This window comes from Hemitrygon akajei, chromosome 1 (assembly GCF_048418815.1).
Source record: "Hemitrygon akajei chromosome 1, sHemAka1.3, whole genome shotgun sequence".
Taxonomy (NCBI): domain Eukaryota; kingdom Metazoa; phylum Chordata; class Chondrichthyes; order Myliobatiformes; family Dasyatidae; genus Hemitrygon; species Hemitrygon akajei.
The window spans coordinates 70098240-70110315 of NC_133124.1; the positions used below are offsets into that span (position 1 = coordinate 70098240).

General features: G+C 44.5%; 1 protein-coding gene across 2 annotated transcripts in view; it reads right to left on the reverse strand.

Annotated features, from left to right (window-relative positions):
* Nucleotides 1–9010: 9010 nt before the first annotated feature.
* atg9b (autophagy related 9B) overlaps nt 9011–12076 on the reverse strand; it is an 82207-nt gene continuing 79141 nt past the window's right edge. For both annotated transcript variants that reach the window (XM_073045139.1, XM_073045131.1), the window contains 2 exons: nt 11945–12075; nt 9011–11707 (listed from right to left, as the gene is read on the reverse strand). In XM_073045139.1, the coding sequence (XP_072901240.1) occupies nt 11702–11707; nt 11945–12075 (137 nt within the window). In that variant the 3' untranslated portion in view covers nt 9011–11701. The remainder of the gene's footprint in view (nt 11708–11944; nt 12076) is intronic.

The following is a 12076-nucleotide window of genomic DNA, read 5'->3' on the forward strand; positions in this document are numbered from 1 at the left end:
AATAAGAGTATTAGTCATTGATGAGACTGCACTTGGAGTACTGAGTTCAGTTTTAATCAGCCTATTATAGAAAAGATGTCACTGTTGGAAAGAGAGCAAGAAGATAAAGGAAAATGTTGCCAGGACTCAAGGGTCTGAGTTATAGGGATAGATTGAATTCATTCATTGGCATATAGGAGACTGAGGGGTGAGCTTAGAGGGGTGCATAAAATCATGAAGGGCATAGATAGGGTGAATGCACACAGTCCTTTTCTATGGAAAGGGGATTCAAAAACCAGAGAGATAGTTCTCAGGTGAGAGGAGAAAACTTTACAAAGGTCCTGAGAGGCAATTTTTTCACATTGAGAATGGTTTGTCCATGGAGTAAGATGCCAGAGGAAATAGTTGATGCAGATAAAATGGTATCATTTAATATGCACATGGAAGGGTTAAGCTCAGAGGGATATGGGCCGAACAAAGGGAATTGGGACTAGCTAGGTGGGCACCATGGTTGGCATGGACTGGTCAATCAGGAAGATGTTTCTGTGCTGTATGTATCTGTGACCAAATTGAAAGGATCAATGAAAGTTATTCATCATCTGTTGGTTACTTGTGATTCCAAGTTGTGCCTGGATTTGATCTTGACGAATCCATCCGGGTAGTTCTGCTGAAGGGTCTCAGCCCTAAATGTCGACTGTACTCTTTTTCCATTGATGCTGCCTGGCCTGCTGAGATCCTCCAGCATGTTCTGTGTGTTGCTTGGATTTCCAGCATATACAGATTTTCTCTTGTTTGTGTTCAGGTATGTCTTCTATCATACTCCCATGAAGTATCTTCCTCTTGGTGTGCAAGGTTCTTGGCCTTAAACATACTTAAGGACTGGCTATACACAGCAAAATGGGATCAAGAGTTCACATTTCCTTATTTCTGTCCTGTATGGGTCAGATTCAGATTCATTTATTTCCCTCCTCATTTGACCTCTTTATTTCAGGTCACCCCTGGTCATCTAACACTCTTTAGTCTAGGACTCTCCAACCAAGGAGACAGCCTCTCAACATCAACCTTACAATTCTTTTCAAAATCTTAAATTGATTAACCTAAACAATGAATGCAAATTCTAAATGGCAAAGACAAAAGAACTCAATTATTCCAACAGGTGACACAAGGAATGGGAGATGTTGGAATCCAGAGCAACAAAGGGGGAAGAAGTAGAGGAGGTTCTAAATGAATATTTTGCTTCAGTATTCACCAGTGAGAGGGACCTTGATGTTTGTAAGGACAGAGTTTTTTTAAAAAAAGGCTGATATGCTAGTATCAGAATCAGATTTATTATCACCAGCATGTGTTGTGAAATTTGTTAACTTAGCAGCAGCAGTTCAATGCAATAAATAAAATAGAAGAAAAAATTAAATATCAATTACAATATATGTATATTGAATAGATTAAAAATTGTACAAAAACAGAAATAATATATATTTGAAAAGTGAGGTAGTGTTCATGGGTTCAACGTCCATTTAGGAATCAGATGGCAGAGGGGAAGAAGCTGTTCCTGAATCACTGAGTTTGTGCCTCAGGCTTCTGTACCTCCACCTGATGATAAAAATAAGAAAAGGGCATACCCTGGGTGCTGGAGTCCTTAATAATGGACACTGCCTTTCTGAGATACCACTCCTTGAAGGTGTCCTGGGTACATTGTAGGCTGGTACCCAAAATGGAGCTGACGAAATTTACGACCCTCTGCAGTTTCTTTATGTCCTGTGCAGTAGTTACCCCATATCAGACAGTGAAGCAGCCTGTCAGAATGCTCTCCATGATAAATCTATAGAAGTTATTGAGTGTTTTTGTTGACATACCAAATCTCTACAAACTCCTAATGAAGTATAGTCGCTGTCTTGCCTTCTTTATAAAGCTGCATCAATTATGTTAGGACCAGGTTAGGTCCTTAGAGATCTTGACACCCAGGAACTTGAAACTGCTCACTCTCTCCACTTCTGATCCCTCTATGAGGATTGGTATCTGTTCCTTCATCTTACCCTTCCTGAAGTCCACAATCAGCTCTTCCGTCTTACTGAAGTTGACTGCAAGGTTTTTGCTGTGTCACCACTCCACTAGTTGGCATATCTCGCTCCCTGTACGCCCTGTCATTTCCATGTGAGATTTTACCAACAATAGTTGTATCAACAGCAAATTTATAAACAGTATTTGAGCTATGCCTAGCCACACAGTCATGGGTATAGAGAGAGTAGAGCAGCGGGCTAAGCACTCACCCCTGAAGTGCACCAGTGTTGATTATCAGTGAGGAGTAGATATTGTCACCAAACCACACTGATTGTGGTCTTCTGGTTAGGAAGTCGAGGAGTCAATTGCAGACGAAGGTACAGAAGCCCAGGTTCTGTAACTTATCAATCAGGATTGTGGGAATGATGGTATTAAATGCTGAGCTATAGTCAGTGAACAGCATCCTGACATAGGTGTTTGTGTTGTCCAGGTTATCTGTGTGAAGAGCCATTGACTTATTGTTGTAATAGGCAAATTGTAGTGGGTCCAGGTCCTTGCTGAGGCAGGATTAGTCTAGTCATGACCAATCTCTCAAAGTATTTCATCACTGTAGATGTGAATGCTTTGATGTTAAGAAAGAGGATAGGCTAAAACATTTGATTAATAACTCCCTGGGGCCGGATAGTATATACTCCTGGTTACTACTGGAGGCGAGGCAAGGGAATGCTGTTTGAGCAATGATCTTTGAGCATTCACAGGCCACAGGAGTTGTGCCAGATGATTGGAGGGTGACAGATTTTATTCCATTGTTCATGAAAGGGAGTAAGGATAACCCTGGGAATTATAGACCAGTGAGTCTTACTTCAGTGGTGGGCAAATACTTGAATAATCTGCATGGCTTTGTGAGGGGTAGGTCATGCCTCACAAACCTAATTGAATTACTTAAGAATGTGACAACACATTGTTGAATGTAGAGCAGTGGATGTGTGTATATGGGTTTTAGTAAGGTGTTTAAGAAGGTTTCCAATAGCAGGCTCATTCAGAAAGTCAGGAGGCATGGGATCCAGGGAAACTTGGCTGTGTGGATTCAGAACTGGCTTGTCCAGAGGGTGATTATAGATAATGGTGGTCTGCAGGGATTGGTTCTGAAATCCTTGCTCTTTGTTGTTTTTATAAATGACTTAAAAGAGGAAGTGGAAGAGTGAGTAAGTTTACAGATGACACAAAGGCTAATTGTGTTGTGGATACTGTAGAAGGGTGTTGGTTACAATTGGACATTGACGGTGCAGGGCTGGGCAGTGATGTGGCAGATGGAGTTCAATCCAGAAAAGAGTGATATGATATACTTTGGAAGGTCGATATGAGGGAAGAATATAGGATTAATGGCAGGATTCTTAGCAGTGTGAGGGATCTTGGGGTCCGCATCCACAAATCCATTAAAGTTGTCACACATATTGATAGGGTTGTTAAGAAGGCATATAGTGTGTCGGCCTTTAATTAGTTGGGAGACTGAGTTTAAGAGTCACAAGGTAAAGTTGCTGCTTTATAAAACCCTGGCTAGACCAGTCCTGATGAAGGGTCTCGGCCCAAAACGTCAACTGTACTTCTTCCTATAGATGCTGCTTGGCCTGCTGCGTTCCACCAGCATTTTGTGTGTGTTCTTTGAATATTGTGTTCAGTTCTGGCTGCCTTATTTTAGGAGGGTGCAGATTTGCCAGGATTTAGAGAGCATGTCTTATGAGGATAGGCTGAATAAGCTAGAACTTCCTTCTTTGGCTTAAAGGAGGATGAAAGGTGTACAAGATAAGAGGCACAGATCAAGTGGATAGTCAGAGACTTTTTCCTCCAGTGAACTGATGCCTAATAAGAAGGGGCATAATTTTAAGGTGATTGGAGGGAAGTACAGGGGGAATGTCAGACATAGGTAGCTGTTTTTCCCCCCCAGAGAATGGAAGGTGCATGGAACACACCGCCAGAGGTGGTGGTAGAGGCAGATAGAAAAATGGTGGGTTGTGTAGAAGGGAAGAGTTAGATTGATCTTGGAGTAAATCAAAAGTCAGCTCACCATGATGGGCCAAAGGATCTCTACTGTGCTGTAAAGATCTGTAGGAACTCAGCAGGTCGAGGAGCATCTGTGAAGGGAAAGGAATTGTTGATGTTTCAGGTTGAAAGCATCAGGGCTGAATGTGGAGAGGGGAAAATTAGTACAGAGGGAGGGATGAGAGAGGGGCCAGTAGGTGATGGCTGGACTGAGGAGGGGTGAGGGTTGATGGGCTAATGGAGTCAGAAGTTGGGGGAGTGGGTTGAAGGCAGAGACTGCTGCTGGAGAAAGATAAGCAGGAACACAAAGGGTTCACAGTGCTGGAATCTGGTGAGGTGATAATGGGAACCATTATGGGAGAACTGGAGGGTAAATAGAACCAGCTAGGCACAAGTAGGTGGTGGGGTGTGTGGAAAAGGGACAAAAATGAATGGGGACTTGAGGTGGATCAAAACAGATGGTCAGGGTTACCTAAATTTGGAAAATTCAGTGTACATGCCATTGTGCTGTAGACTACCTAGGCAGAATATGAGGTGTTGTTTGAATTTGCATTGGCCCTCGCCCCAGCAGTGGAGTGTATAGGTCAGGGCAGGAATGGGAAGGGGAACTGAAATACTCTGTAACTGGGAGTGCGATATGGCCATTGGGGACTGAGCACATACTCTGCAAACCAATCACCTGGCCTGTGCCTAATCTCATTGATACACACATTTAGACGACACAAAGGTTGGTGGTGTTGTGGATAGTGTAGAGGATTGTCGAAGATTGCAGGGAGACATTGATAGGATGCAGAAGTGGGCTGAGAAGTGGCAGATGGAGTTCAACCCAGAGAAGTGTAAGGTTGTACACTTTGGAAGGACAAACTCCAAGGCAGAGTACAAAGTAAATGGCAGGATACTTGGTAGTGTGGAGGAGCAGAAGGATCTGGGGGTACGTGTCCAAAGATCCCTGAAAGTTGCCTCACAGGTAGATAGGGTAGTTAAGCTTATGGGGTGTTAGTTTTCATAAATTGAAGGATAAGAGTTTAAGAGTCACAAGGTAATGATGCAGCTCTATAAAACTCTGGTTAGGCCACACTTGGAGTACTGTGTCCAGTTCTGGTTGATTCACTATAAGAAGGATGTGGAAGCTTTGGAAAGGGTACAGAGGAGATTTACCAGGATGCTGCCTGGTTTAGAGAGTATGCATTACGATCAGAGATTAAGGGAGCTAGGGCTTTACTGTTTGGAGAGGAGGAGGATGAGAGGAGACATGATAGAGGTGTACAAGATATTAAGAGGAATAGATAGAGTGGACAGCCAGTGCCTCTTCCCTAGGGCACCACTACTCAATACAAAAGGACATGGCTTTAAGGTAAGGGGAGGGAAGTTCAAGGGGGCTATTAGAGGAAGGTTTTTTTTACTCAAAGTGGTTGGTGTGTGGAATGCACTGCCTGAGTCTGTGGTGGAGGCAGATACATTAGTGAGATTTAAGTGATTACTAGACAGGTATATGGAGGAATTTAAGGTGGGGGGGGGGATATTTGGGAGGCAGGGTTTAAGGGTCAGCACAACATTGTGGACCAAAGGGCCTGTACTGTACTGTGCTGTGCATGTGGGACACACCAGAAGCACTAGTAATTGGTAACTGGTTTATGATTGTTACATAACAGAGCGAAAAGCTTTTATGTGCCACCCAGATCATTCCATACATCAGAGTAGTACAAAAGAGAAAATAGAACAATGCTAAATACAGTGGCCCTTGAAGTGTGGTGCAGGTAAACAAACAAAGTGAAAGGACCACGATAAGGTGGATTCAGAGATCAAGAGATCACCTTTAGTGCATGGAGATTCCTGAAAGAAGATGAAATGGTTGAAGGAGGTGCACATGATTCTGTGCCCCATCTGGAAGGATGCCACAAGAAACTTTGAAATGTAGCAACAGATGTGATGGCTCTGCAATGAGGCTCTCCCATATGGGCTGAATGTGCTTTCCTCTATGGGATTACAACCCTCTCATTCCTTAAGCAAAGTTTATCAGGCACACTGTGAGAGAAGCGATACGAGGGGGTGTCACACTGTGTGTGGGATAATACTGATGGGCTGTCACATCTGATGGGGAGTGCTGCAGGTGTTATGTTTTGCTCTGTTCTCTGGAGGCCGCGAGTGCTGTTTCTGTGGAACCAACTTTCGGAGGCCCCAGAGTGTTTTCCACGGTGTCCTATTCATTTCTCAGCCAACTTCTACACACAGCCATCTGTGAGAGAATGCTGCACATCAATTCTGAGTCCTTGTTTCCTGTATTATAACAGTGAACACAGTTTTTGCTATAATGTATGCAGGGATGTTTGAAAGTGCTGTGGGAATTTAGGATTAACTTGTCTACACTCTTCATACCAGAATCATACTTCACTCCACATCTGCCAGACACTTTGGAATTGGAATTGGCTTTGGTTTATCATTGTCACATTTACAGAGATACAGTGAAAAGTTTGCCTTGCAAACTTTTCATACAGAACAAATCATTACACAGTGTATTGAGATAGAACAAGGTAAAGCAATAACAATATTGAAATAAAGTGTAACAGCCACAGTGAAAGAGCAGTGCAGGTAAACAATAAGGTGCAAGGTAGGTTGTGAAGTTATGAGTCTGCCTTATCTTACTAGGGGACTGTTCAACAGTCTTGACACTGCAGGGTAGAAGCTGTCCTTGAGCCTAGTGGTACATGTTTTCAGAATTTTTATCCTTTACCCAATGGAAGAGGGAAGAGGAGTGTTCAGGAATGGGTGAGATCTTTGATTATACAAGCTGCTTCACATGCACTGAGTTCTGTGGCTCACCTCTCATCTTTACGATGCTCCTTTCACCAGGCTTTCACCTGGTTGCCCACCCCTTGGCCTTGATCTGCTGTGAAGTGGCTGGAACATTTTCAGTTCTGTGGAAGAACTGGTTAATGATCGCTGGCTCTCAGAATCAGTAACCTGGGACTGCCAATCTCTGACAAAGCCAGCAAACTTAAGGAAGGGGGAAAATGCATATACATGTACCCATTTTTACATCAACAGTGATGAGGCTGAGAGAGTTGAGAACTTCAAGTCCCAAGATGTAAACATCACCAGCAGTCTGTCCTGATCAGCCATACAGACACCAAGCCAAGACAGATCAATGCTTCTGCTTCCTTAGGTGGCTAATGAAATTTGGCATGTCATCTTTGATCTTCAAATTTTATCATGTACCATAGCAGGCATCCTGTCCAGCCGCATCGTAGCTTTGTATAGCAAACTCTGCCCGTGACCATAGAAACAGCAGAGTTGTGGGCACCATTCAGGACACCATGGAAACCTAACTCCCCTCCATAAATCCTGTCGACACTTCTTACTGCCTTGGTAAAGCTGCCAGCATAATCAAAGACCTCACCCACCCTGCAGATTCTCTCTTCTACCCCTCACATTGGACAGAAAATAGAAGAGCCTGAAAGCATGGACCTTCAGGCTCAAGGATTTCTATCCTGCTGCTATAAGACTAATAGATGTTTCCCCATTACTACAGGAGTGATTTTTGATATCACAATCTACCTCATTATGGCCTTACACCTTATTGTCTGTATGCACTGCACTTCCTCTGTAACACTTTATTCTGTACTGTTATTGTTTTTACATTGAACTGCCTTAAAGTACTGTACTGATGGGACGGAGATGGGAGTAGACTCTCACATGGTGGATTGGATAGTGGACTACTTGACAGATAGACCTCAGTATGTGCGGTTGGGAGACTGTAGGTCTGACACGGTGGTCAGCAGCACAGGAGCGCCGCAGGGGACCGTGCTCTCTCCGGTCCTGTTCACCCTGTACACATCAGACTTCCAATATAACTCGGAGTCCTGCCACGTGCAGAAGTTCGCTGACGACACGGCCATAGTGGGGTGTGTCAGGAATGGACAGGAGGAGGAGTATAGGAAACTGATACAGGACTTTGTGATATGGTGCAACTCAAACTACCTGCGTCTCAATATCACCAAGACCAAGGAGATGGTGGTGGACTTTAGGAGATCTAGGCCTCATATGGAGCCAGTGATCATTAATGGAGAATGTGTGGAGCAGGTTAAGACCTACAAGTATCTGGGAGTACAGTTAGACGAGAAGCTAGACTGGACTGCCAACACAGATGCCTTGTGCAGGAAGGCACAGAGTCGACTGTACTTCCTTAGAAGGTTGGCGTCATTCAATGTCTGTAGTGAGATGCTGAAGATGTTCTATAGCTCAGTTGTGGAGAGCGCCCTCTTCTTTGTGGTGGCGTGTTGGGGAGGCAGCATTAAGAAGAGGGACGCCTCACGTCTTAATAAGCTGGTAAGGAAGGCGGGCTCTGTCGTGGGCAAAGTACTGGAGAGTATAACATCGGTAGCTGAGCGATGGGCGCTGAGTAGGCTACGGTCAATTATGGAAAACCCTGAACATCCTCTACATAGCACCATCCAGAGACAGAGAAGCAGTTTCAGCGACAGGTTGCTATCGATGCAATGCTCCTCAGACAGGATGAAGAGGTCAATACTCCCCAATGCCATTAGGCTTTACAATTCAACCACCAGGAGTAAGATATGTTAAAGTGCCGGGGTTGATTGTATTTAATGTATTTAAGTAAACTACTTAAGAACTTTTTAAAAGCTATTATTAATGCTTTTTGACAGAGTGATTTAGAGGCATATCATATTTTTACTGAGTTAAGTATTGTATGTAATTAGTTTTGCTACAACAAGTGTATGGGACATTGGAAAAAATGTTGAATTTCCCCATGGGGATGAATAAAGTATCTATCTATCTATCTACTGGATAGTAGACAAGTTTTTCCACTGTACCTTGGTACATGTGACACTGATAAACCAACGTACACCCCAGCCACTGGCTCTGTGGGGACCTTTGTGCTCTGGTAGGGGAGCTTGTGAGCCCATTAATCTGAGCAACAGTATCAAGGTTTGGTACTGCAGAAATTGAGAGGAAAAACAGTAAACAAAGGAGGTTTGGTTATAAATATTTAATAAAACTTTTCTATTTAGCAGTCATTATTTTGTAAAGTTAACTGACATCATCGCATCGAGCAGCTGATTGTATAATCTTAAAATGAGTTCATTCAATGGGAACAGCACCACACACAGTTAGCACCTCCATCCAGTGAATACTGGTCATCAAAGTTAATACTTGTGCCGGCACTCAACCGATCCGTCAGACACTCCAGGGCAGCGACAACACAGGAAAGACAGAGTGAAGCTCACTCTGCACTGTCCCCACACAGATTAGACATTTATAGTGTTCTATTACATATTCCCAGGGTAGGAACATTCCATTTTATAGATTGAAGCTCCTTCTGTACCACTCTATGGTAATCCCACGGCACAGGTTAGACAATGGAGTAAAGCTCCCTCAGCAATGTTGTGCTACGCACTCCTGAAAGACATTGTGAGTTACAAGCTCCCTTAGCACTGTCTCATCACACACTCTGGGGGAAGATCTGTGAGTGCTGCTCCTCACATTCAGGTTACTTTTTAGCCCCACCCTCTTCATATATGGTCATCCAGTAAGGAGGGTGGGGCAAGGAGGGAGGAGTATGTCCCAGTAAACTTGCTTCTGGGGCTGGCTATCCATAGGTCCTGGAAGAGGGCAGTGGAGGGTTCCGCCTAGGCTGACTGACTGGCAATATTCAGAGGCGGGGGTGGGGGTTATATCGTGCCTGAGTAACTGTGGGAAAGGATCATGCAGAGTCTGGGGGTACCATGGAGGTGTTCTCGGACCGTAGGGAATAAATGGCATCCTAGATAGGGATAGGAATATTTTAACTTAGTTTCTATTAGTCACTGTTGTTGTCTCAGTATTTTTGTTGTAGTATTGTAGAAATGTAAAGTTGCAATAAACACATTTTTTGCAATTAAAAAAAGGGCACAGAGTAGAAACCGATTAAAGATTTCACTGTACTGTCCTGTCACACACTCATGGGCTAGAAAGTAACGCTCCTTCTCCACTGTCCCGTGTGTTACATACAGAGTAAAGTTCTATCTGCAGCCCATTTATGAGAAGTGACTTTCTGTCACCCATTTTTTCATCTGCTTTTACCTATCCTATCACCTCCCCATTGGTTCCAGAGGAATCCCCACTAGAGCAAGCATGTTCCTGCTTTGGGCGAGTAAAGAATGGAGCTTCAAAACCAGGCAGTATACAGCTGGTGTAGGACAAAGTCACAAATCTGAGACCCTGACTGATGTGTGCTGGCATGAAATAAATCTAACACTGTGGTAAATTGTAAGCTCGCCTCAAAAGAAATTGGAAAGCTTGTGACACAGATCCTGAGACTGAGGTGACAGGGAGCTGGAAATGATGCTGCGGATAGTGAGATAATTATTCCAAGAGTTCCCGTGCTCCAGATCCACACTGATACTGTCCTTAACATTCACGTGGAAACCATTTGTCATCAAGAGAGCAAAAAGTGTTGCAGGGAGATTCAGTAGTATTTGCAAATTGTGAAAAAACAAGTTTCCAGAGACAGGAGGGTGGTGACCAGGGAAGCAGGACTAAGGTAACTGTGGGTGGGGGAGAACCAGAGAGCAGATGAGGAAATGTTCCTTTACGCAGGCAATTGCAGTGAACAGGAACACACTGCCTAGAATAGAAGCACATCCATTCAGAACACTCATTGGGACTGCAGGAATACGACTAACGGGGAGAAACCAGGATCCGGGTAACACTGAGTAACTCAACACAGGGACTAGGAACCAAATGGCCTCTTTCCATGCTACACAAGCCCTTCTGCTGGGTCTGAGCTGGATTCTCCAATGCTTCAGAGGAGACAGGTACCTCCAATGGAGGGCTGCTTAACTGGGTGTCCCTCAGCTCAGTCACTTCTATATGCCAGGGTGGGGTTCCAAACACAAAGAGAAAGCTTTTACTCCTAATCGCTGCCCAGTGAACCTTTACTGGAAAACCAGGAATAGGTTTTGCGTATTTAGGATTTTAAAAAAATTGCTGCCATGCCTGTTATTCTCAATGACGTCCACCCACAACTGAGGTGGGTTTGGCAGAAGCAGTGAGTTGGTGAGTGGAGGTGGCACAATACAAAAGGCTGATCCCAGCATTCAAAATACCTGGCGTCCTTCCACCCACTCCTACTGTGCTCAGACAGCACTAATGCATCTCCTCTACGGGCATGGAGGAAGAAGGGAGTGGTATCTGATCCAGGGAGAAGGGGGATCATCTGACCCACGGTAGAGATAGAGCACTAGGGTAGGAAAAGGGCAAGAAGTTGGGGTGGGAGGGAGGTGAACAAGTCTGGTGTGGGTGGGTGACAATGATCCATTGTTTCAATTTTTGCTCACCCTTCTCCCTCCCCTGCAGGGCATGTTACTGGTCCTTGCTTTAGTCAGAGCCACTCCCACAGAGGGACAAACGCCACAAACAATGGTTCATCTTTTGCAATTTTAAAGAAAAACCTTCTGAAATAATTCCATCAGTTTGTAGGAAGAGTCAGTGGTGCACTCTGCACATCCAACAGCACTCGCAACAAACATAGCAGAGGTACTGGAAGACATCGAGCCACTCTTCAGTGCAATGCAAGCACAGGGAAAGTTCTCCACTCGCCAACCACAGTCCTTGGGAAAGTGGCAGGAAACTCACCACCACCTCGGGAAACCTTACAGCCAGCAAATCTGTCCCGTCCGAATAGTTAAACCTGTGCAAAGAAACAAACAGATCAACTATTACTGTTGGGAGGGGCAAGAGCAGAGAGAGATGAAGGTGTGTGTCTGTGTGAGATCTGAGGGTCAGTGTGTGCATGGGACCTGTCCCCCAATGAAGGTCAGTTTGTGTGGGACTTGTGTACCCCCCAGTAAGGGTGTGTAGGACCCATGCCAGTGGGTGTCACAGAGAGTGAGGATTCTTTCAACTATTTAGCACACACCCTGTTTACCTGAGAAGGCACTTCCGTTTCTGAGCCCCTGGGACCAGCATCAAGAAGCTCTCCATCTGCCTCCTCTGTCCAGCCGCCGAGATGGAGTTGCGAATGGGCCCTTAGTGTTTCAGGTGAACTTAACCGAGGTAC